Genomic DNA, 25,388 nt, shown 5'->3' on the forward strand with positions numbered 1-25,388 from the left:
ACACGGGCTGGTCACCGCCAGGCTCTCTGGGAGATGCAGGCACCGCCTCTTGCACTGACTTGCAGTAGAAGCAGTTAGAGTCACAGAATAGCACCCACCTTGGGAACATGTGGAGTTCATCAGAAGCGGGAAGACTTGCTGTGGCTGAAAAGAGTGAGACTGGAACCAAATCACAGACACGCACTCGCCTGGCAAAGCCTCTTTCATCCGCGTGGACACGACTGACGCCCACTGTGTGGCTTGCAGGGCACAGTGACTCAGCCAAGGATGGCCTTACAATGCTCAGCACACTGAAAGGCTCGAGGTTTGCTTGCTTCTGGGTGCCATCTGTGTCGTGTTTTGGTTTGGAAGGACAGCTTGCTTGCTGATGAACACTTCCAAAGCCTTTCGAGCTAAGTGGGTTTTGTAAATTCTAGTCTAGACTATTCTGCTTTAAAAAGAAAAAGAAAAAAAAGTGACTTACACATGGTTGGTTTTAAAGCGAACTAGTTTTTGCTGCTGACCCGGCGGGCTTTGAGCCCACTGAAGGAGTTGGTGTGGGCTGTGCTGCATAGATGCAGGGCCACAGTGTGGTCAGGGCCTGGCTAGACAGGCGGGGTGAGTCCATCCTCGGTGTGTGCCATTTCCTTCCAGGGCCTGGCAGGGAGAGGCTCCAGTGCCATTGTCGTTTACCAAGTGTCCTGCAGCTTAGGGCAAGCGTTGAGGGTGGGCTCAAGCTCCTGATGTTGTGGGTGGGCGTGGGGACCTCTCTGGCTCCAGTGCACCCTGGGGGTAGACAGAGGCAGCCTGGCCATCCATAGGTGCTGCTGGGCATGAAGCCAGCCCTGTGTGGAACTCTTGTAACCTGTGCATTTCCCTGCTGTGGCAAGTCGGGGAGAGTATGTGGGTGGGATGCCAGCATCACCAGCCTGGTAGTGTCTGGGTGCCCTCCCTCACCCTACCTAGTAAAGCACCAGCTGGGCCGTGTGTGTTGGGCAGACCCTGTGCCAGGCTAGCATAAAGCCACACTCCACTGCCTTCTAGCTGCGTGGTGAGCACTGGACCTCTTTTACCTTCCTGGACCCTCAGTTTTTTCTTATCTGTAAAGTAGAGTTTCAAGGGAGAAAAGCTAGAGACCTTGGCCCCTGGAGGAACCCAACAAGTAGTGGTCCTGTGAAGAGTCAGGCTGGGTGGGCCTGCCCTGGCTTACTGCCCTTGAGTCTCACCAGTGCTTGGACTTGGGGAGTACAGGGTTTCCTCTTTGCCACCAGGGCTGCACAGGTCCAGCTTAATTAGTGAGAGATTGGGGATTTCGGGTAGAGCAGGAGCCCTTGATGCCTGGAGAAAAGGGAGCAGTGAGCAAGGGGCCTTGCGGACTCCAAAGAAGTCTCAGTTCCTTGTTTCACATCAGGGCTGGAAATCCCCCACAGGGTGGTAATTACTCAGGGCCTGGGCCTATCCCCTGACTTACCACGAGGAGGAGGCTGGTCAGTGGTGGGTCTGTCCCCCCTGAGCCGTCCCCACCTCTGCACGTGGATCCAGGTTCAGACCACTGAACCAGTTCACAGAACAGTTTTCAGACATGTGATGTGGGAGTGGTGGCATCCTGCACTGTGTAGTCCACACTTTTACCCAGGCTGCTTCTGAGGGCTGCTGTCCTGCCTTGGTCCTGTCACCTGTGCATGTCCAGCGCCCCTTCCTTCCTCCCGTGGGTTGAGCAGCAAATGTCGTGGGTTAGGCTGGCTGGAGTAGTGACTTAGCAAGTGATGAGGGGCTCACTAGAAGGTAGGCCTTGCTGCTTCCCCGCCTGCCCTTGGTTCTCACGTGGTGGGAGGTCTGCATAAGAACCCTGGGAACTGGGTCAGTGGTGAGGAGCGTTCCCTCCCCGCCTCCCAGCGTGTGCCCCTGGGCGTCCCTGAGGTGTGAGTGAGGACAGTTTGAGGAGGGTTCTTTCTCTCCTCTCCCTGAGCCGGCCTGGAGGAGGCCAGTTTAGGGGGTGTCCATGTGTTCCATGTGGAGACACTGGCTGCTTCACCTCCTTTCTGCCTGGGATGGTTGTTCGTTCGCTTTCCTGTCTGACCGTGGATACCTGATTGTCCCTCATGAATCTCCAGTCTAGGATCCGCAAGCACTCGGCACAGTAGTGACAGAGTCAGTTCCACCAGTGGTCACCAGCTGACTGTGTTCACCTGGGCCACACCCTGGGCTGCCCACTGACTTCCTGCCCTGCCTTTGCTCTGCTCTGAGTGCTCCCCTGCTGCCTAGCCCACCTCACCTGCGCCCTGCCCTTCCAGAGTAGCCCTCCCCGCTCCTGACACCTCCCTCTGCAGCGCCAGCCCTGAGCACATTTAGGCACTTGTGTGCACAGGGGCAGACATCACCACCCTGGGATGGTATTTACTTGCAATAAAGAGGCCAGTCAAATAATGAAAGTAAGTGGGCTGGGACAGTGAGCAGTTCACATGGGAAGTCAGCATTAGTAGAAAGGAGGTGACATTTGGCTTCACTAATTATTGAGGAAATTCACATTAATCTGTATCTGTTGAAGGAGCCCTAATGAGAAGATGAGGCTGCAGGTGTTCAGATGTCCCTCATGTGTGAATTCTGCCCTTTTGGGGAAAGCTGTTTGGCATATAGTTTTGAGAGGTGGTTTTTTTGTTTATTAGTTTTGGTTTGACTTCATTCCCTGGGAATGAATCCCAAGGGAGATATCCAAAGGACAGAAGGGCCACACATGTGCCAGGCTATTCCTGACAGCAGGAGGGTGTGAGTGACCCTTGAGCACTATGACCTGTAGAGCTGCCCCAAAGCCCTCTTTGAGAGCAGTGCCTGGGAGTAGCTCAGAGGCTTCCTCCCCACACAGTAATGGCATGGTCTCTGCTGTGATCGTGAGTGAGTGTATTTTCAGACAGATGGGTGCCAGGAAGGACCTAGCAACAGGGTGGCCTGTTGGGGTAGTGGGAGCAGTTTAGCTCCCACAGTGGCTGAAGTTAATGGAAGGCAGGTTGTGTAGCCAGCTTACTTCCCCTGGGTCTGTTCTTCCTCCTGGCCTCCTGACTTATGCCACTGTCTTTGCTCTGGACCCCTCTCCCCTCTCCAGGGCTTTGGTGCCATTTCACCATCTCCTGAGGTGTTGGGGCTTCTCCTGTCCACCCTGGGAGGCCCTGCTCAGATGCTGCCCTCACCACAGGTACCCCTGGCCTGCCTGGTACCTGACACCCATCTCCCTGCCCCACGGGTCCTGTGCTGGACTTTTTATAGGCCTGGAGCCTGGATGGGAGCCTCCCCTTGGCTATCTATATCTGAGCCTTGGCGTCCCTGCTATGCACAGGGTCCTCTCATCGAGGGTGGGAGGCAAGGGCCACAGGCTGCCGGGGTGTCACTGTCTGCTGTGTCTGAGGCCGGAGGCCCAACCTGGCACTGCATAGACACCAGGACTCCTGCCTGTTTGGTGTGGTCAGGGCAGGGCTTGGTCCACTTCCTGGTCCCAAGGGCCTGACTGCCTCCAGAATGCCAGGTGATGCTCCCCACACAGTGCTCAGTGCCCTTGCCATCATGGCCAGAGTGGGGGCCAGAGTGGAGCCACAGGGATGAGCCCTCAGGGGTCCTGAACTTCAACGCAGCAGGGGCAGAAAGAAGAAGGCAGAGGACGTAGCACTTTCCACGGGGCCGAGAGCCTGAGAGCCTCCTCAAAGCCGAAAGCCTCTCTTGCACACCCGCCCGAGTGCAGGAGCTGCTCAGCTGTGACAGTGGGGCCCGCAAGCCTTACCGCATCCCCGCCCCTGTGCAGCTTCCAGGAGGGTCTCCAGCTGTGTGGGGTCTACAGTGCCAGCTTGCTGCCAGCCCCTAGGGTTGCTCAGGTGTTCTGCCTCCCCCCTCCTGTCTGGCAGCAGGACAGTGTCTGCCCAAGGACAAGGACACTCTGTGCCACTGGGCTCGCTCTGCGGGGATTGCTGGTTCATAAGTTTGTGGGGACCCAGGGCTCTAAATATACCAGGGTGAGGTCACTGGAGTGGAGACAGGCCATGTGGCAAGCCCAGGACCCTGTCAGGGCCAGAATCCCAGGGCTGGGGACAGGGAGAGGGTGGCCTCGTCCCTGTGGGACTGGCCTCCTCACTGCCCAGTTTGTATTTTTCTTGGATATTAGTGCTTTGGGGCTCCTAAGAAATCTTTGTCTATCCCAAGGTTGAAAAGGTATTCTCCTGTTTATTCTAGAAGCCTTAGAGTTTTTGCTTTCACATTTAGGTCTGGGATTCATTTTGAGTTAATTTTTGAGTGTGCTGTGATGCTTGGTGTAATTGGAATCAACAATATGTATTTTCTGTGACTTTTCATCCTTCGTGGTTTGAACTTCACCTTGTTAATGCACTGAAGCTCATTTCTAGTGCTCTTGAATTTCTCAGTCTGTTCCTTCAACTCCTGGAAGACATTGGTGTCGTTATAACATATGACCACATGACCCACACCTTTCTGTGCCATCCCCATTCATTAAATGTGATGGTAATAATAGTACCTTCCCCTTGAGGTTGTGATAATTCAACAAGGTAGTGCTATGTGGAAACAGACCTTGGTAGAACAGGGCCTGGCTCGTAGCAAGTATCGTGTGAGGGATAGAATTGCTTGGTCATGAGATATGCACGTGTTTGATTTGACTAGACACAGCCCCATCGCTCCCCAGAGTTGGCTGCACCCCAGAACTACCTGGTATTGTCAAACCCCATTTCCACCAGTCAGGTGTGTATGCAGTGTAGCAGCCACTGGTGGGTTCGGTCTGCATCTGCTGATGACTAAGAGAGTTGAGCACTGCTGCACGATCTCCTGTTTTGTCCAGTTCCTATTCGTGTCTCCTGGCCCAAGTTCTCTGTATGCTCCAGATGGAACCTCGGGGCCCTGTGGCATTGGTCTTCTCCCACTTTGACTTTTGCTCTCCTTGTGGTGTCTTTAGATGAACTCTGGAGATCTCATTAATTTAACTAAATTGATTAGATTATTATGTATGGCTCTTTTCAACTTGGTGCACTTTATTTGATAAATCTTTCAACCTCCCATCAGATGGCAGATTTGAGTGCATCTCCCATATGAAGGGGAATCTTGTTTCATAAACACAGTGAATCTCAGTTGTGTGACAGCCACTTGGACAGGTGGGCGTGTCCATAGACAGGCTCATGGTAAACTGGTCACCATGCACTAGAGGAGGCAGACTGGAGGGTATGCACTGGGTGCCATGCTGGCCCCTGGGAGCAGGTAGGAGGCTGCACGAGGTGGGGGCTTTGGTGATGCTGGCTCCACTGGCTCTCGGGAAAGGGAGCATTCTGGAGCAGGCTGGCATGGGGAGAAGTGCCTGGGGTCTGACCAGTAGCTCTTGTTTTGCAGATCCGGAACATGGTGGCGGTGCAGGAAGTCATCTCCAGCCTGGAGAAATACCCCATTACCAAAGAGGCACTGGAGGTGAGCATTTCTGGCCTGAACACTAGGGAGGGCAGTGAGGGCCGGGCCTGGGCTGCCCCAACCCAGGTCTTTCCTGGCTTCTTGGAGCCTCAGAGACTTTGCTCACTGGCCCAGTGGGTCCTTAAGAGGAGTGAGGGGGGCATGCCCTCCTGGCCTGCACTGTGCCAGCCCACAGCACATGCTCCAAGAGTACCGTCTTCCCACAGGCACTGCAGGAAATGGGTGGCTTTAGTCTGGGGCCCCTTTCTCTGCAGGAGGCCCTGCACACCCTGGGGTGCATGCCCAGCAGAGGTTCCAGTGAGTGACGCTGGCTCAGGGCCCTCTGTTTGCTGTTGCCTTTGCCACAACGTGCTCCCCCAGGATGCTTTGCAGTAGCCTTAAATGGTCCGTCCACAGCCTCCAGGAGTTGGGAGCCTGTGAGATGATGCTTCTGAGACTGCCGTCTCTGGGACCATAAGGTCTGAGGACTTGGGAGTTGAGAATTTAAATGTCACAAGGGACCCAAAATCCTCGTAGGTTTTGTGTCTGGGAGGCCAGTGGTTTAGGGGCCAGTGGGGTCATTTCAGAGACATGGGGCCCTTCCCCCCATTTCTGTCTCAGCTCCCTTTTCATGGGGTGCCCCTGTCCTAAAAGTGTGTCATCGTCTCTCTCTGGCTGTAGGAAACCCGACTTGGGAAGCTCATCAACGACGTCCGCAAGAAGACGAAGAACGAGGAGCTCGCCAAGCGGGCCAAGAAGCTGCTGCGGAGCTGGCAGAAGCTCATCGAGCCCGTGCACCAGAATGAGGCTGCACTGCGGGGGCTGGCGGGTGCCCCCGGCTCGGCCAACGGGGGCGCCCATAACTGCCGGCCAGAGGCAGGGGTGGGCGGCCCGCCCAAGAGCATCCATGACCTGAAGAACCGCAATGACATCCAGAGGCTGCCCGGGCAGCGGCTGGACAGGCTGGGCAGCCGCAAGCGCCGGGGGGACCAGCGCGACCTCGGTCACCCTGGGCCACCTCCCAGGGTCTCCAAAGTGAGCCACGACTCCCTGGTAGCCAACTCGTCCCCCCTCCCCACCAATGGGATCAGTGGGAGCCCTGAGAGCTTCCCCGGCCCCCTGGACAGCAGCGGGCACGTGGGCCCTGAGGGCAGCCGCCTGGAGCACAGCGAGAATGACAAGCACAGTGGCAAGATCCCCGTCAATGCCGTGAGGCCACACACCAGCTCCCCGGGTCTGGGCAAGCCCCCCAGGCCCTGCTTGCAGACGAAGGCTGTGGTGCTGCAGCAGCTGGACAGGGTGGACGAGACTCCAGGTCCCCCCCACCCCAAGGGGCCGCCTCGCTGCTCTTTCAGTCCCCGGAACTCACGGCACGAGGGCTCCTTTGCCCGGCAGCGGAGCCCATACACATACAAGGGCTCCATGCCCAGTCCCTCGCCTCGGCCCCAGTCACTCGATGCCACACAGGTGCCGTCACCGCTTCCGCTGGCCCAGCCGTCCACGCCCCCCGTGCGGCAGCTCGAGCTGCTGCCCAGCGCAGAGAGCCCGGTGCGCTGGCTGGAGCAGCCTGAGGGCCACCAGCGGCTCGCGGGGTCGGGCTGCAAGGCAGGGCTGCCACCGGCCGAGCCCCTCCTGCCCCGGGCAGGCTTCTCCCCGGACTCCTCCAAGGCAGACAGCGATGCTGCCTCCTCCGGTGGCTCGGACAGCAAAAAGAAGAAGAGGTACCGGCCTCGTGACTACACGGTTAACTTGGACGGGCAGGTGGCCGAGGCAGGTGTCAAGCCTGTCCGGTTAAAAGAGCGGAAGCTCACCTTTGACCCCATGACGAGACAGATCAAACCTCTGACCCAGAAAGAGCCAGTGCGGGCCGACAGCCCTGTGCACACGGAGCAGCCGAGGACAGAGCTGGACAAGCCCGAGGCCAAGGCCAGCCTCCAGAGCCCTTTTGAACAGACGAACTGGAAGGAGCTGTCGCGCAACGAGATCATCCAGTCCTACCTGAGCCAGCAGAGCAGCCTGCTCTCGTCGTCGGGTGCACAGACCCCGGGCGCTCACCACTTCATGTCCGAGTACCTGAAGCAGGAGGAGAGCACTCGGCGCGGGGCCCGGAAGCCGCACGTGCTGGTGCCTCACAGCCCACGCACGGACCTCCCAGGGCTAAGCCGTGAGGTCACGCAGGACGATCTGGACAGGATCCAGGCCCATCAGTGGCCGGGGGTGAACGGGTGTCATGACACACAGGGTAACTGGTATGACTGGACGCAGTGCATATCGCTCGACCCGCACGGCGACGACGGGCGGTTGAACATTCTGCCTTATGTCTGCTTGGACTGACTGGCCTGTCGGGCTCTAAGTGCATTCCCACCTTGCAGTCAGCCATAGAGCCCGGCGCCTCCAGTGGTTGGGAATCCGGAGGGTGGGGGGAGGTCCGGCCTGGGGTGGGAGGGAGAGGGAACGAGAGTCTCTAGGTCTCTCTGTGCTCTTCCCTCAAAATTCTCCTTCTTTTGTGAAATGCTGCTACCAGTTTACTAACAAAATTGCAAAGGAAGGACCGCGTGGAAGGAAGGCCAGCAAAGTGAGTTCAGAACTCTATAGCAAACCAGCTATAAAAAGCGTTAGCCCCCCACCCCGGAAGAGGTGTGGACGCTTCCCAGCCCCCGGTGAGCTGGGACCTCAGTTGCAGGCAGGCACAGAAAACCTGTGGAAGAGGTTACCTTTAACACAGCAACAGAAGCACGCATCTCATCTCTGCATTTTCTGTTTTTTAACATGGCCCTGAGTGTTTGAGGCAGTGGGCAACGCTGTGGCCTCTGTTTGCACCCCACCTGGCCAGCTTTTCCATCATGGTGCCAGAAGCTTCTCAGCTGTAGCGAGCTGCTGGCATCAGGCAGGCCAGCTTGCCAGCCAGTTTGACCCATGCTCCCTGGGCGTCCACACATTTGTATCTGGTTTCAGTTACAACCCAATTTTTAAAGAAATGCTGCAAAAATTTAAGTTTTCTGGAGTTTATTTTACCCCCCTCTTCCATCTGACCATCAAACGAATAACGTTCCTTGTTCCTCCCTCTTCATTTTCCCCTTCCTGCACATATCTAGAAAAGTTCACCTTTCTAGAGTCTCCTCCCCAGAAAACACAAAAGTAACCGTGGGTGCTACTGGTGTGTAAGCTGTACTGTTGGGTGAGAAGAGACCTGTCTGTACGCTGGAAACACTCATAACCATTCCTTTAGATTCGTTTGCCTTATGGTTATTTGTCATAAACGCAATTTGCAAAAACAAGGAGCCTTAGTGAATGTACAGTACCTAGACTTCTGTGTTCTCAGGACGCAGAAGGGAGCAACTTTGCTATTTGGTCCAGTAAATGGACACCTTGTGATATAAATGTGGAAATAAAAAAAAAAACATTTGCACAAACCAGTCTGAGAACTGTTTTTAATTTGGTCCTTTACAGCCATATCAGCCCTTTCTGGATTCTGGATTAGCCAAGACCTGGACCCCATATCCACGGTTCAGGCCCCACAGCTAGCCAGACCATGGGGAGGTGGGCAGGGCAAAGTCACAAAGTCAGCCTATTAGCCTTCTGCATGGAGACTGACCTCACCTTGCCTTTTATTCACTCAGGGCCAAGATGCCTCTCCCATCTCTAGAGTCACCTGCTAGCTTTGGGTGACAGAACAAGGGGCCACATCTGTCTCCATCCAGACCTCATCTTCCCCAGAAAGAAGCCCTCCCAAGCCGGCTCCACAACCCAGGTCTCACTGACCTTGTCTTAACCCCCTAAAATATTTGTAGTTCTTAAATGGCATGGCTCCAAGCTGTGTTTGGCAGCCTAGCCCTTGGCCCTAGCTAGCCCCAGGCTGCCAGCTCCCCATGCAGGCCTGGGGCTGTCTTACTGTCTGGCTGGGGCTGACTTTTTAAAAAATAACTTTTCTTTCTTGACTTCCTTGATAATCTTTTAATTCGTCCCCCTTGTCTCTGAAACTGTATGCTTCGGCTTTCTCGTTTTTTTCACTCTGGAATAGGTCTTGTCCATATCTACTTAATTTCACAGGTAAGGAAGCAGCTACCCCTTTAGAGGGGCAGCCCCACAGGGCAAACCATGGGGTCCAGGAACATTCAGTCAACCCAGAACCACAGTTTCAGAGCCAGTGGGGAATTGTGACATAGCCGTGGTGCAGGACACACCCACTCCTAGAAAAAGTAGGTGAAGTAACTTTAAGGGCAGTGTGAGGTTGAACTCTGCCCCTGCCGTCTACCATCTGTATGGATCTGGGCTAATCACTTTACTGCTGTGCACCTGTCCCCATTTGGGAGCTGCAAGTGCTACCCCAGAGTTGTGAGGACTAAATTAAATCATCAGACTTTAGGGTGGAAAAAAGGAAAGCATGTCAGCAGGACCATTTGTGCTGTGGAGTAACTAGTTTCCTAAGTCCACTGTGCCTGTTTTCTCACTTTGTAGTATGGCCAGCTGACATGTGGGTATCCTGAGGGTGACATTATTCTTGTGACAAAGGGTCACAGGCACAGCTGGAAACTATTAGGGTGCAGGTTGGCATCCCATGAGCCTGTCCTTCTCTCAGGCCTAGGCTTTGAGGGAGGTCACTGCTCCCCCCACCCCCTCCAGGGACCACCTGTCCTGTGTCTGAGTATCTGGTCAGCCCTAGGGTACAAATATTGCCTGCCTTTGAGAACACAAGGTTAAGCGAAGACCTGCCACCAACATTTGGGGATCAAGTTGGGCTGTCACTATTTAATTTGCCAAGTAAGGACACAGTAGAAGGAAATTTTAACATTCCCTATCCCCCCAAAAGTTGGAAGTACATGATTTTTCGAACAAAGTCCTTCAGTATAAGATCATCTTGCTGAAAACACCGTTTTGTTTTCCTCCGTTGCGGCTTGGGGCTGCTCTATCCCAGCCGGTCCTTGGGCGTCAGCAGTCGGGGCCAGCATCACGGCCCTCCCTCCTGCAGATCCCCTAGAGACAGGTGCCCGAGAAGGCTGCCATTACCACGGCTCCCAAATTGGCCGGAGAATCTAAGCCACGTCGCTTCCCTTCTCTGGGCTTCGGTCCGTCAGTCGGTGAAACGAAGATGGTAATACCATCTTCGTTTCACCGCACAGCGCACATCGAGTTCCCAGAACGTGCTCCGGGGCGCTCTGAGGTTGGCCCCTCTGTTGGAGTCCAGCCACGGGAGTTCGCTCCCGGTTTGCAAAAAGAATTTGGCCCAAGGAGAGGTTTTTACAATTCGGTTTCTCTCCCCGAAAGGTCTGGTCTTTTACCTTCGTTGTCCGCCGCCGGCCATCAGGAATCTGGCTGGGGGGCGCCGATGCAGCCCGGACATCGAGGTTTGACCCACGAACTCGATCGCCCGCTCACGGACACCGACGTGGCGGGGCCTAACGCTCCCGCCCGCCCCTCCTGCTTGTGCTCTGGGCCCCCGTCCCCGGTCCCCCGGGCCACCCCACCGCTTGACGAGCCCTTGTGGCTTTACGGTCCCCGTTCCTTCCTTCCGCTTCCGGGACAGGCCCCTCCCTCCCCCTGTGGGCTTCCGGAGGGGGCGGGGCCTGCGCGCGCTACGTGGTGGCGGGCGCGTCTGCCGGCGCGTGTCAGTGACGCAAGAGGTGGCAGCCAATGGGGAGCGGCGTTGGCTGGCGCTCCCGCTGCCGTCCGGCCCCACCCCCGCCCGGCGTCGGGCCGTCGGACAGGCGGGAAGGGGTGGGTTCTCGGGGAGGATGGCGGTGGCGGCGGCGGTGGGAGTGGGCGCTGGCGCCGGGGGCCCAGGAGCCGCGGGCGGCAGCGGCGGGGCGCGCGAGGGCGCGCGGGTGGCGGCGCTGTGCCTGCTGTGGTACGCGCTGAGCGCGGGCGGCAATGTAGTCAACAAGGTGATCCTGAGCGCCTTCCCGTTCCCCGTGACCGTGTCGCTGTGCCACATCCTGGCGTTGTGCGCGGGGCTCCCGCCTCTGCTCCGCGCCTGGCGCGTGCCCCCGGCGCCGCCAGTCTCGGGCCCTGGGCCCGGTCCGCATCAGTCGCCGGGCCCGCTCCTGCCACCGCGCTTCTACCCGCGCTACGTGCTGCCGCTCGCCTTCGGCAAGTACTTCGCGTCAGTGTCCGCGCACGTCAGCATCTGGAAGGTGCCCGTGTCCTACGCGCACACCGGTGGGTGCCAAACCTGGCCTAGGGGAAGGCGGCCGGGGCACGCCGCCTGGGGCTTCGGCTCTTGGGTAGGAGCGCGCCGGCCGGGGTGCAGTCGACGGTCAGGAATGCCGGGCTGAGAAGTCAGCTAATGTCCGGAAGGCGCTGGAGGCCGCCAAAAGCTTTTAGCAAGAGAGGGACACGCACAGGGGTCTCGGGAAGGGAAGGGGCTGAGAAGAATGCTGGGAGCTGAGCAGGGCGGATCAGAACTGTTGGGTTAGGGGGAAGGCCCACAGAAATAGAAGAGCTGAAGCAGGTTGAGGGGCTGCCAAGCCTTCCCGCCCCTCCAGTGGAGTTGGGACAGAGTCCCAGGGTGGGTTCTGGGACTAGAACAGCTCCCTGAACGCCCCTTGCCTCTCTTTGCAGTCAAGGCCACCATGCCCATCTGGGTGGTCCTCCTGTCCCGGATCATCATGAAGGAGAAACAGAGCACCAAGGTAACCCAGGAGGGCTCTGGGCCAGTGGGGGCCCCAAGGGCTTTCCGGCTGTTGCCCAGCTGGTGACGTGGTCCAGGTTCCTGGCCTGCAGGCTGCCTGGCTTCCTGTCAAGGAAGGAAGTCAGCTTAGAGACCTCTGGTGGCTCTTTTGCTGCTAATGTTCTGGAATCACCCTGGGGGCAGTGGTGTGTGGGGTGTGTGTTCCTGAGTTGTCTCTGTTGGGTGATCTCAGGATGCTGCCATCCATCTCAAGTTCCTTCCTGTTTTGATTACCTACCTGGGGTTGCTGGTAGGCAACTTGGATAACTTGGTCCCATCCTGACCAGACACCCCATGCCCCTCCAGTGGGGTCAGGGTTGGAACATCCTTGGAACATCCGACTCCTTGCTGGAACAGAACTCTGACAGAGTTTCACATCTTTGCAAGAGATAGCGGTCAGGTTGGGACTTCTGGGGTCAGAAGTGAAATGCTAGTCAGAGGAGTCCGATTTTGGCAAAGCCCAGCAAAGTCTTCACAATAAAAACAGCCAGGAATTGTGAATGTCTGGGAATGGAAGTGAAAACAACACCCAGAACCCAGGGCTGCATAGGGAAGATGCTCCGGGCACAATTCAGGGTCTGTTCAAGATGCCAGGCCTGGGTATTTCCTGGCTTGGAGGGAGAGAAGCTGTGGCGTCAGCCAGAGACAGCCTTTCCCTGTGTCCTTAAGTGGAAGTGGGACTCCTGTTGTCCCAGCTGGAATCCATTTCATGCTGGACAGAGCTCCTCTTTCCTATGTGGTCGGTTTCTGGCATCCTGTATTTTATGTAACTTAGAACGGCGGTGCCCTGGATCAGCTTATAGAAATGGGGCCACCTCTGGCTGATGTTTTCTTTCAGCCAGTCTTTTTCCCTGCAAGATCTGGGCGCGCTCTGCAGCCCACCCGCAGGGTGACGTCAGGTGTGACTTGTCTCCCCAGGTCGGAGTTGCCTGAGAGGTGTGCGGCTGCATCTCTCCATATCACATTGTGTTTATCAGGTTTCCTGTTGTAAGGGACATTGTACCTGGCTTGGGCAGGAAGCCAGAACCTTACACAGAGAGGAAAGACAGGGGAATGGCTTAGGCAGGAGACTAAGGATAATGATAGAGTAAGTGTGGCCCCACCCTGTTTGGATAAGCTGGGTAATCATTCCTGATCTCAGGGGAAGAAATGGGACTTCAAAAGGGAGAGCCCGAGGGCGACAGCCAGTAGTGGGGGGAGCAGGAATTCTGGAATTCAGAGGCTTCCCTCAGCCCTGTGTGTGGGCGTTGGTGGGGTGGGAAGCCTCACCACCCCCTCCTAAAGTCTCCCAAGTGCTTTAAGAGTATCCTTTGTAGAAGGATGAGCCAGGAGTAAGAAGAGCTAAGTGTGGGGAATGGATCCCATTTTAGCCACCAGAGTTCCAGAGCCATTCCTTGCCCTAGGCCCTGGAAAGCTTGAGCCTTCTGGAAGGCCCCCTATCATGGCACTCGCTACTCGTTCTTTCGGCCAGCAGTTACGGGGTTGCCTGCCGTGTGCTGGGCACCAGGAGCAGTGAACAAGGAGCTGCCCTAAGCGAGTGCAGGGACGCAGACAATGTAAAGGGCGCTTATAGTGAATGGAGAGCGCTATTCCCTGGAACACACAGCAGAGGAAACTGACAGCGTCTAGGGGGAGGTGAGTCAGGGAAAGTTCTTGTGTTTGTGAACTGACACCTGAAGGGAAAGGAGGTCTCCAGCTGGAGAAGGTGTCGGGGGAGTGTCCCTACCAGGGATAACTGCATGTTGGAAGAGCCCAAAATAAGAGGGACTCGGCCAGCCTTTCAGACGATTGAAGTTTCAGACCTTGGTGTGTTGGTGGCAGCAGCTGGATAGATCCTATTGAGACCAGCCCTGGTTTGTGGCTCTTAATCGGGGTGATGGTATAGGGGGTGGGGCCACCCACAGTGATACAGCCCTGCCCTCAGGTACTCCGAGAACCATCTGCGTCCCACCACCCCCCCCCCAGCGCCCCCTAGAGCATCACTGTCGTGGCTAACACCGTTGTTCAAAGGGGTAGGCAGTGTCCTTTTGGGGAGGGAAGACAGCAGCTGAGGCTTTCCTCTGGTCATCTGTGTTGGGTGGCCCAGCTCAACCCTGGCCCATCAGCCCCTCCTGCCCTCCTCTCACAGGTGTACCTGTCACTCATCCCCATCATCAGCGGCGTCCTGCTGGCCACTGTCACGGAGTTGTCCTTCGACATGTGGGGGCTTGTCAGTGCCCTTGCTGCCACACTGTGCTTCTCGCTTCAGAATATTTTCTCCAAAAAGGTATTTGGGTGCCATCCAGGGTGCACCTGGTGTTGCAGGGGTGTGCGGGTGGCATCTAAAAAAAAGTGGCCGAGTAGGGATTTCTTTGGTGTTGGAACAAAACAAATCCTGTTGCCCTTCTGCTGGTTTTCTATTTGTTTGGTTTTTAAATAGCTTTTTTGTTTTTTTTATTATAAAGTTCGCCTACATTCAATGTGAAAAAATGGAGAAAAGCCCAATGAAAAGAAATCAGAAAACTTATTGAGCACCCACTGTGTGCCAGGCACCACAGTAGGTGCTGGAGACAAAGAATCAAGAGAGACCTGCCCTCTGCTGCAGGGTTTCCTCTTTACTGAGGAAAGTCGCAGTGCTGTCCCCTAAGGAGAACTACTATTAATGCTAGAGTTTTTTCCTGCACAGTTTTTAGAGTTGTAATATTATACATACTTTACAAATTCTGCTTCGTTCATTTATTATTGCAACACTGCATGCTCCCATATCATTGAAAGTTATTGCTCCTAACTCCAGTAATAATCACATCTTTTCAGGTGTCACAAGTAACGCAGTCAGTTTCCCTGTTGCAGACGCAGATTATTTCCAGCTATTCACTATAAATAATATTGTAATGAACGTCTTGGTGCATAACATTTTTCTGTCTCTCAGTTATTTCCTTTTGATTGGTTCACAGTTCTTGGGTCAGAGGGTATGAGATGTTTATGGCTCTTGATATACTTTATGCCAATTTAGACATTAACCAGTGCCACTTCAGAGTGCCTGTTTTACTGTAGCTTCACCAGCATTGAGTGTTGGTGTTTTTTGTTTTTGTTCTGTTTTGTTTTGTTTCTTTTCTCCATCCTTCATGTACGAAACATCGTGCCTGTTTTGGACATGGGCTGTGTGTCTCGTCATAGGTGCACTTTCAGGTTTGGCAGTCAAGGTCAGATGTCAGAGTTAATGTACAGTCACCATGTTTGGGGCCTGGGTAAGCGGAGCCCCTCTTGCCACTTAATAGTTTCGATCAGCCTTTAAAGAGGTTTTCTCCCTTCAGGTATTAAGAGATTCAAGGATCCACCATCTCCGACTGCTGAACATCTTGGGCTGCCATGCCGTCTTTTTTATGATCCCCACGTGGGTCCTGGTGGACCTCTCGGCTTTCCTGGTCAGCAGCGACCTGGTGAGTTGGCCTGTGTCAAGAACATGGCCTTTTCTTAACTGGTTCCAAAGTAGGCCCTTTGTCAGGGGGTTACGCCTCTGTGTTGACTTTGGGGCATCTGAGGCCTCTGACAGGCAGCCCTTTTAGCCCTCAGCCCTTTGATGACTCACACCGCTTGCAGTTGAGCAAGAAGGCTGCCTGTGCATTTCCTTCTCTGTCGTGCTAGATCCTAGCTGCTGATAGCTGCTGCATTTGTGCCAGTGCATTCAAGGAAGAAAACAAGCACAAGCAAGCTTCCCATCTTGACAGTCTGGTTCAGATCTCACTTTGCCTTTTGGAAACTGTGCTTGCACTGCTCGAGTCCTTTCTTGGTGTCATCTCTGTACTTCCATTGGCACCAGATGTATCCATAGCTCTCTAGGCACAGGAAAGAGCATCTTCCCACCACCTACAGGACCAGCCTCCAGAGAATGTGCTAGAAACTAATGCAGGTGACAGTGATAAGAAGGAGGTTCTTCCAGGCCCGAGTTAGGTGGAGTCAGTGTTTATTAGGGCTTAATGAGGTCTGACTGGATTCTTGACATTGATCTTTAATCCCTACCACCACCTATGGACGTAGTGGAGGTTATCTCTGGTTTCCAGGTGAGGCAACTGTGGCTCTGTGTTCTAACTTCCCTTCCATGTTGATTAGCTGTAATGTTTCTGGGAAGAACTTTCCATCATCGGCTGGAACTAGTCTGTTACCTGAAAGTACAGTGCACGAAAAGCAGTTTACTACTTCTCTTTCCTTCTAGTTACCAGTTTTCAAAGTAAAGAAAACCAGGGAGTGTTAACCAGGGAGTTGAGGGTTTCTTTTGGGTGAAGGAGGGTTCTTTGATTTATTTACTTTTCAGTATCATTGTGAACTTGTGTTTGTCAGTTGTATTATTTTGTGTTATTTTGTTAAATATTCAGAGTATCTTGTCTGGGCTGACGGAGTCCTTCTTATTGGCTCCCTGCCCTTCTGATAGCACATATCAGCCTTGGGTAACTTTTGGCCCCACAGGACGTCCTCCCTCATCTTGTGCGCCTCCCATCCCAGACCTGCAATCAGCCACTCCTTCAGGGACCCGGGTTGCTTTTAGCAGAGAGAGATTCGTGTTTAGAGATACCATCTCAGTGCCACGTGTGCTCACTGCCGTTGGGTTGTCATTGTTTTTAAGACTTGGCAGTAAAAAACCAGGAAAGACGTATCTGGTGGCGGAGGGGAGAGCTTATCCTGATTCATTCTAAGTCCAGTTTAACATTGCAGCATTTATTACTGCTTTGATTTTGCGTGTGTGTGTCTTTCCTGGTACACTTGGTTTCTCACAACGTTTCTCATTTGCAATATACTGCGGAAACTGTTCATACGTGATTCTACTGTACACACATATAACTGCTTCAGAGTGAGACTCCCTACCAGACAACTGCAGGTAGCGTACAGAGAAACAGTAAAGATTGCTTGGCAGCTCTGTCTGTCCTTAAAACAGGTTTCGTTACAGACGTACCACTGGAATACTGTGTTCTAAGGGCACTTGAAATAATTGTTTTCACAGCGTGCCTCTGTCACCAACTTCTTGTGCATTTGGGTTCCTTTACTTCCATTTGTTTTCAATTTCTAGGCAATTTTTTTTCCTCACCGAATATATCAAACCTTTATATTTCCAAACCCAAATGATATGACAGGGTTTATTCAAAGAAGTCTAACTTCAGTCCCTGTTGCCTCCCCACTGCCGACCCCCAGAAGTAGCCATTTTTATGATCTTGGTTTACCCTCTCAGTGTTTCTTTTCGCAGACATAAGCAAATTTCTATATACGGTCGGCCCTCCATATCCATGGGTTTCGAGTCCCCATATTCAACCGAGGATCAAAATTTTCATCCGAGGTTGGTTGAATCTGCAGATATGAAACCCACAGATACGGAGGGCCGACTATAAATTGTACTACGCCATTTTATATGAGAGACTTTGAGCATCCTCAGACTGGGGGCTCCTGGAACCAACGCCCCACAGATACTGAGGGCCAAGTGTGTTCATACCTACCTCCTCCTTACACAAAAAGTGGCTTTTTAGATACTTAGAAAAGAGTGCCTTGCTCTTTTCACTCAATGACGTGTCCTGAAGATCACTCCATACTGACCTGCTAGGTCTTTTTTGTTCCTTTACTGACTGCATGGTATTGTCTATAGGTTTGGCTTCAGTTCTGTTACACTGTCCTGTTGCAACTCATTGGGGTGTGTGCACACACAGGTATACTTAGGCTTTGCTCTGCTCTCTCTTATTTTTTTGCCTGCTCTCTTTGCTTTGCTTTTCTCTTGTATTTTGGATATTTTTCGGTTTTCTTCTAGTTTTTCTCATTGAGGCCATCTATTTTTTACCTTGATGGGGACCTTGTGCGTTTTAACAGCAGCCCTAGGAGCATGCAGTAGTCCACAGTGCTGCCGCCTGAAGGCGGGGTTCCTGTCGGGGCTCCTCCTCTCTGCCCTGTGTCTCTCAGCCAGATGAGTTAGCTCTGTTCCAGTGCGGCGCTCCATAGTAGGAGGAAGGAGGTTCAGGTCGGAGAATATCAGCTGGGGCCTGCTACTCGCCATGTTACCAAGAAGCAAAGGCTACAGAGGGCAGTTCCCAGACACGCCCAGCCCTGATGCCAACAGTTCAGCTGAAGCCAGGCACGGATCACCAGACTTGGGAGCAGGAAGCCTAGTTTTAAAGTTTGGACAGGATGTGTGGAACAGGTATTTGAAAACTGGAAAGTAAATGGGAGCAGGCAGGCTGGTAGAAAAAGCCAGATTGCAAAGTACCACTGAGCCATCTGTGAGTTTGCCTATCTTTTGCCTCCTGTGTCTCCAGCCTGGACTCAAGGCAGCCAGAAATGCAGAAGTGGGCACTGGGGGAGAAGAGAGCCAAAAGCCCTCTGTGCTGGCTTGCAGGCGGGGAAAGGAGATTCCTGATGTTCAGAGAGAGTAGAGGAAATCCCCCACTTTCTCTGTTTCCTTTGTTCTCTCGCATCCCAGGCCCCCAGCAATCCCATGGTAGTGGTGGCAGCAGGTCCCACGGGCACCTGAGATGCTGAGGGGGGCAGCCTCCCTCTGCAGTCACAGGATGGGATTAGCCCCATTGCATTTTTTTTCTCCCTTCATCCTCCCACTGCTTGGCCTCCGAAAGGAGGTGCAGTTGTGGGAAAGACACAGCAGAATGGGGTGATTAATTCCAACTTTCTGACTGGAGGACTGAAAGAGGGAGCCCTCAGAAACCATAAAGTACCAAGGAGACATGGAGAGGAGGAACCCAGAGAAAGTGACCTCATAAAACATGAAATCCTGGGCCCACTCCTGAGCTGCGCACGTGGGAATCTGATCCTAGCAGCATACAAAGACAGGATAGACTACTACCCAGGACCAAGAGTGACAACTGGGTAGAGCACACTCAGGACAGAGCTGTGTACCACTGAAAAGGCTTTGAAAACAGAACTGACATTGGAACCACAACCCACAGGAGGCTGCTCAAGCTTGTAGCCTGAACCCAACTGAGTCTGCTAAAACCAAATATTGACATTGCCCATGGGACTTAAATAAGACCTACAGTCTTATAATATTCTAACTGTCCAGGATATAATCCAAAATTACTTGGCATATGAAGAACCAGGAAAATTTCAAGTCTTGTAGGAAAAGATAATCGACAGATGCCAACACTGGGATGACCCAGATGTTGGAATTATTGGACAAAGACTTTAAAGCAATGATATATAATCATGCTCCAAGAATGCTCTTGAAACAAATGGGGAGAACAGAAGATAGATAGAACCGAATGGAAGTTCCAGAATGGAAGGAACAGCTTAAACACTCACTGGATGGGCTAAGCAGAATGGAGGTGACAGAGGAAAGTCCATAACTTGAAGATAAATCAATAGAAATTATCCAGTTGAAACCACAGAGAGAAAAAGATGAAAAGACAAAGAAAAAATCTTTGAAAACAGCCAGAGAAAAATGATGCAGTATTTATAGAACAGCAGTTTGGATGACTGCGGGTTTCTCATCAGAAACAATGAAAACCAAAAGTAGAATAACATTTTTTTTAAAGTACTGACACTAAGGAACTATCAACAGATTATATCCAGCAAATATAGAATCTTCAAAATCAACAGAACTGTAGAAAATCAGCAAGAATAAAGAACTGAATGCCACAGTCAACCAGCTGGATGTCTCATTGACATTTCTAGAATACGCTACCCAACAGCAGCAGAATAGTCATTCTTTCAAGTGTACATGTGGAACATTCACCAAGATCATATTCTTTGTTACAAAACAAACCTTAACAAAAGGATTGGAAACATGCAAAGTATATTCTCTGATCATGATGAAATCGGAAGTAAATGACAGAAAGGTAATGAAAAAATCTCCAAACACTTGGAAATTAAACAGTGCATTTCTAAATAATCCCTGGGCCAAAGAGGAAGTCTCAAGGGAGAAAAAAATTTTTTTCAACTTAAGCAAAACTGACCAAAAACGAGAGAGAGAGAGAGAAGACACTACAAATATGAGGAATGAAAGAGGGAATAGCACTGCAGAACTCACAGACCTTAAAACCGTAAGAATACTACTGACAGCTCTATACATATAAATTCAACAATAGGTGAAATAGACCAGTTCCTCATAAACCACAAACTATCAAAACGCACCCACTCAAGATGAAAAAGATAACCTGAGTCTCAGAGCTATTAAAGAAATTGAATTCATAGTTTAAAACCTTCTAAAAAGAAGTCATCAGGCCCAGATGGTTTTACTGGTAATTTCTACCAAACACTTAAGGAAAAATAAACACCAGTTCTACGCAATCTCCTCCAGAAAACAGAAAAGGAAAGGAACACTTTTGGCTCATAACAAAACCAAGAAAAAGACCAAAATCCCTCATGAACACGGAGGCAAAAGTTCTTAACAAAGTATTAGAACAAATCAAATGCAGTGATATATAAAAACCATGCTACACTATGAAAAAGTGGGATTTCAATCAAGAATGCAAAGCTAATTCAATACTTGAAAATCAGTCAGTGTAATCTACTATAATAGTCTAACAAAAATCATGTATTCATACCAACTGATGCAGAAAAGGCATTTGACAAAGTCCAACATCCAGTCATGAGTTTTAAAAAGTCAACAAACTAGAAATAGAAGGAAACTACCTCAACTTGATCAAGGGCATATATAGTTAACATCATAATGATGAAAGATTGAAGGCTTTTCCCCCTAAGTTCAGGAATAAGGTAAAGATGTTTACTTTCAACATGCATATTCCACATCATACTTGACATCGTAGCCAGGGCAACAAGACAAGAAAAAGAAATACAGATTTGAAAGGACAAAATAAAATTCTCTATACCCAACAAAATTTTATTTTTTAGTATTAATTCAACTATAAATCACTACTTAAATTTTAATTTTTCTCCTTGTCAAAGGTGTAAATGAAAAAAAAGTTGAGATACTAATCTGTGCGTGTGTGTGTGTATACATGGAGATAGATATATACCTATATATATTAAAAAATTTTTAATATAGAAAAGCTGATTGGAAAATTTACATACATTGACTGGCAAGAGAACTGGAATAGCCAAATAAGTTTGAGAGAGAAGAATAAAGTTGGAGGAATCACATTACATAATTTTAAGACTTAGTATAAAGGTATGGATATTGGTGGAGAGAGACATCGATCAGTGAAGCAGAATAGGCAGTTTGAACTTATACTCACAAATATGGGTAACTGATCTTTGATGCAGGTTCAAAGGCAATTCAATGGAGAGAGGATAGTTTCTTTAACAAATGGTGTTGGAACAATTGGACATCCATAAGCAAAAACTGAGGCTTGACTTCAACCTCACACATTATACAAAATTTAATTCATAATGTATTCTAGACCTAAATTTAAGAGCAAAAATGATAACCTTTAGAAGAAAACAGAAGAAAAATCTTCACGACTTGGGATTAGTTCTTAGACATTACACCAAAAGCAAAGTCCATAAAGAAAATAATTGGTAAATGGGGGCTTCATCAAAATTAAAAACTTTTGCTTTCCAATACACTATTAAGTGAAAGAAAGACAAGCTACAGACTGGGAAAAAATATTTGCCAATGAGATACTGACAGAGGACTTATGTTCAGGATATATGAAGAACTCTCAAAATTCAATAGTAGGAAAACAACTTGTTTAAAAATGGGCAAAAGACTTGAACTTCACCATCGTGACTGTACAGATGGCATGTGAAATATGTTCAACATCATTAGTCATTAGGGAAAAGCAAATTAAAACCAAGATGAGATGTTACTTCGTATCCAGTAGGATGGCTACAATGAAAAGTACTGGCAGTACCATGTTTGTCGAGGCTGGGCCACAACTGGAATTCTCATATATCGTTGGAGCAAGTGCAAAGTCATGCAGCCACTCTGGAAAACATCTGGGAGTTTCTTCTGAAGTTAAACATACACTGACCATATGTCCCAGCAGTCTCACTCCTGGGTATTTACTCTAGAAATGAAACTCACATTCACACAGAAGCCTGTACATGAACGTTTATAGCAACTCTATTCATGATCACAAAGTATTGGAAACAACCCAAATGTCACTCAACGGGTGAATGGTTAAGGTAACTTCGGTATGTTTGTACAGCAGAACATTTCTCAGCAATAACAACTGTCATCCCTTACAACAACTTGGGGGGGCGGTTAGAGGCATTATGTTGAATGAAAGAAACCTGTCTGAGAAGGTTCCATGCTGTATCATTCCATTTATAGGACAGTCTCCAAAAGATGAACCTATCATGAGGAACATAGCAGTGGTTGCCTGGGTTGGGGGAGGGGGTTTGCACAAAGAAGCCCTGGGGAGTGTTATGGGGTGATGGAGCTGTTCTGAATCCTGATTGCAGTGTTGGCTACATGAGTCAATATATGTGTGAAAACACATGGAACTATCCACCGGGAGGAAGAAACACTTGACTTTATTGTTATGTCAGTTCTTTTAAAAAGCTGGATTGCCTGGGTTCCTTTCCTGCAAGATAGATATCTTTGCAAGCTGGCTGCCTTGTAAAAATAGCTTGGAAGTCCATATGGGTCACCTCGGGGAAGAATTGCTGGGAGAACAGGCCAGCTCACCCTGAAGGCATGCTGGTGGGCTCACATGCCTTACAGAGGCTATTATCCCAACTAGGGCAACGTTCTGGGCAATTCTGAGCAGGTCGCCTACTCAGATCTCCCTCACCTTTAAGAGGACTACGTGATCGTTCCCTATCAGAGGGTGGCAGAGATAGAATCAGGCCGCTGCCCTAAGATTGCTGCAGCTCCCATCCTGGCAGGGCCACTAGACACCACTGTCCTGGGCGGACCCAGCTGCATCCTCCTCTGTCAAAGGCCAGAGCAGCCTGGGAACTGGCCTGGGATCAGCCCAGGCTCTTTGAGGAGTTCTGTGGCCCCGACGTCTGCTAGTTGTGGTTTCTTCTGGGCCCCCTTCATTAGGGTAGCTTACTTCTGGTGAGGGTCAAATGGTAACTAAAATTTTGACGATAGCATCACCTCCTGTTTGTTTGGCTTGGGATTGTTTTAAAGCACTTTCAAAGCCATGATTGCATTTGATCCTCATAGCAGCAGCGTTGTGTGGACTTATCAGGGGTCAATCTTTCCCATTTCATAGATGAAGGAAACAGAGAAGTCGAGCAGCTTGCCCGGGGGGTTCCCAGCAATGGGGCAGACCCAGAGCCTCTGGCTCCCAGCCTTGGGCGGGGAGGGGGGGGTCTTCACACACCCAGAGGCTGCCTTCCCAGGACCTCCCCATTTTATACAATGCATCATGTCTGCTATGGTTTAAATGTCTGTCACCCCCCCACCAAATTCATATGTTGAAACCTAAGCCCCAAACATGATGGTGTCAGGAGGTGGGGCCTTTGGGAGCTGATTAGGTCATGAGGGTGGAGCCATCATGAATGGGATTCATGCCCTTATGAGAGACCCCAGAGAGCTCCCTCACCACTTCCACCATGTGAGGGCCCAGTGAGAAGGTGCCACCCTGAACCAGGAAAAGGGCTCTCACCAGATGCGGAATCTGCTGGCACCTTGATCTTGAACTTCCAGCCTCCAGAACTGTGAGAAATAAACATCTGTTGTTTGTAAGCACCCTCAGCCTGTGGTATTTTGTCTTAGCAGCCCAAACAGACTGAGGTGATGTCCAGAATGCAGACCTCGCTCTGCTAACCCAGAGCCCCGGCCCTCACTGGACAGGGATGAGGGAAGGCTTTGGTTTGTGTCATACTCTGCACCCCTTGGGTAGCTGATGGCCCCCCGAACCTCCGCTTCCTCAGCAGGAAAGGGTGGTGATCATTATTATTGTTGCTCCATGCAGAGTGTCGTGAAGGTCAGAGGTTGTATAGATAAAGCACCTGGTATCACATGATGACCCACCTGGGTCTGTCCCCCAGCGAATGTGTGACCCTGATAAGCCGCTGTGTGTCACCCCCCCTGCCAGGGCAAGCGTGTGACCGCAGTGCTGTTCTCGCTCCCCCGTCTCTGTAGACCTATGTGTCCCAGTGGCCTTGGATGCTTCTGCTCCTGGCTGTCAGCGGCTTCTGTAACTTTGCCCAGAACGTCATTGCCTTCAGCATCCTCAACCTCATCAGCCCTCTGAGCTACTCGGTCGCCAACGCCACCAAGAGAATCATGGTCATCACAGTGTCCCTGATCATGCTGCGAAACCCAGTCACCAGCACCAACGTCCTGGGCATGATGACGGCCATCCTGGGAGTCTTTCTGTACAACAAGGTGAGTCTGGGGTGGGGGAAGGCTGTTCCCCGGGACGCCCAGGGAGTCTACCAAGGGTTGGCCGGGGCGGGGAATGGAAGGGGCCTCACCAGGAACTAAGAGGCCCGGGTTCCAGCTGCCAGCTTTGCCACTGACTGGTTTATGGTCTAGGCTCAGCCCCCTCTGCCCGGGGCTTCCTTTTCCTGCGTAGATGACCCCAGGCTCATGCCTCAGTCCAGTGTGGCTCTCGGGTCTACTGAAGCTTTATCAGGAATTTCCCTCCCTCCTTGCGAAGATTGTTTGTTCCGAAGTAAGGCTGTGGGATGGCTGACAGGTAGGGCCGGTCCAGTAACAGTTCACTGGCCATGCCCAGCCCCGCTAGGGATGACACTTGTGTTGGCCTTGAAGGCTGCTTGGCTGTGAATCTCGAGCTCCCCTCTGTCCTCTGTGCGTGTCCTGGACAAGGAGCCAGTGGTCTCACTGCTCTCTTGACCTCGCAGACCAAGTATGACGCGAATCAGCAAGCCCGGAAGCACCTCCTCCCCGTCACGACGGGGGACCTGAGCAGTAAGGAGCATCATCGGAGCGCCCTGGAGAAGCCCCACAACGGCATTCTCTTCCCCCAGCACGGGGACTATCAGTACGGCCGCAACAACATCTTGACAGATCACTTCCAGTACAGCCGGCAGAGCTACCCAAACTCGTACACTTTGAACCGTTACGACGTGTAGAGTCTAGCGACCGGGGCAGGACGTTCTGCCAATCCTCCCTCTTACCCCCCAGCAGTACCAGAAACTTCTGACAACCAGTGAATGTACAACCCGGCCAAGGGGGGATGGTGCAGAACCATCAGAAGACCCTGGGGTTCCCGGCCCCCTGGGGGCAGCAGGATGCCGTCCCTGCAGTGGGGACCGCTGCTCCCGAGCTCCAGTGTTTCATGCCCTTTCTTCCTGGAGTCTGTCTTCTGAGGGCTGCGTCGCCGTATGGAAATCGCGTCCGGCTTTTACCTTTCTGTGTGGACTTACTTCCCAAGTCATGTTTTTCAGAGTTCTTGTTCTGTTTTCCAGATAACAGCCAGGACCCTCTCTGGAAAGGACACAGACCTCGGAGTGGGCAAGAGGT

General features: G+C 51.7%; 2 protein-coding genes across 2 annotated transcripts in view; both read left to right on the forward strand.

The window, feature by feature from the left end:
- Positions 1–7,790, forward strand: part of MED26 (mediator complex subunit 26) — a 38,224-nt gene extending 30,434 nt beyond the window's left edge. Inside the window, exons 2-3 of the mRNA XM_082836547.1 lie at positions 5,353–5,427; positions 6,088–7,790. Of these exons, the coding sequence (XP_082692673.1) occupies positions 5,353–5,427; positions 6,088–7,740 (1,728 nt within the window). The 3' untranslated portion in view covers positions 7,741–7,790. The remainder of the gene's footprint in view (positions 1–5,352; positions 5,428–6,087) is intronic.
- Positions 7,791–11,138: 3,348 nt separating this feature from the next.
- On the forward strand, positions 11,139–25,151 carry SLC35E1 (solute carrier family 35 member E1; the record flags this gene model as incomplete). The annotated part of the gene is made up of 6 exons (XM_082834863.1): positions 11,139–11,562; positions 11,965–12,035; positions 14,202–14,339; positions 15,367–15,492; positions 24,042–24,287; positions 24,767–25,151. 6 exons carry the CDS (start codon positions 11,139–11,141, stop codon positions 24,995–24,997), a joined length of 1,236 nt encoding a protein of 411 aa, XP_082690989.1. The 3' UTR covers positions 24,998–25,151.
- Positions 25,152–25,388: the final 237 nt, after the last annotated feature.

This window comes from Leucopleurus acutus, assembly GCF_964270905.1.
Source record: "Leucopleurus acutus genome assembly, chromosome: 3".
In the NCBI taxonomy this organism is placed as follows: Eukaryota; Metazoa; Chordata; class Mammalia; order Artiodactyla; family Delphinidae; genus Leucopleurus; species Leucopleurus acutus.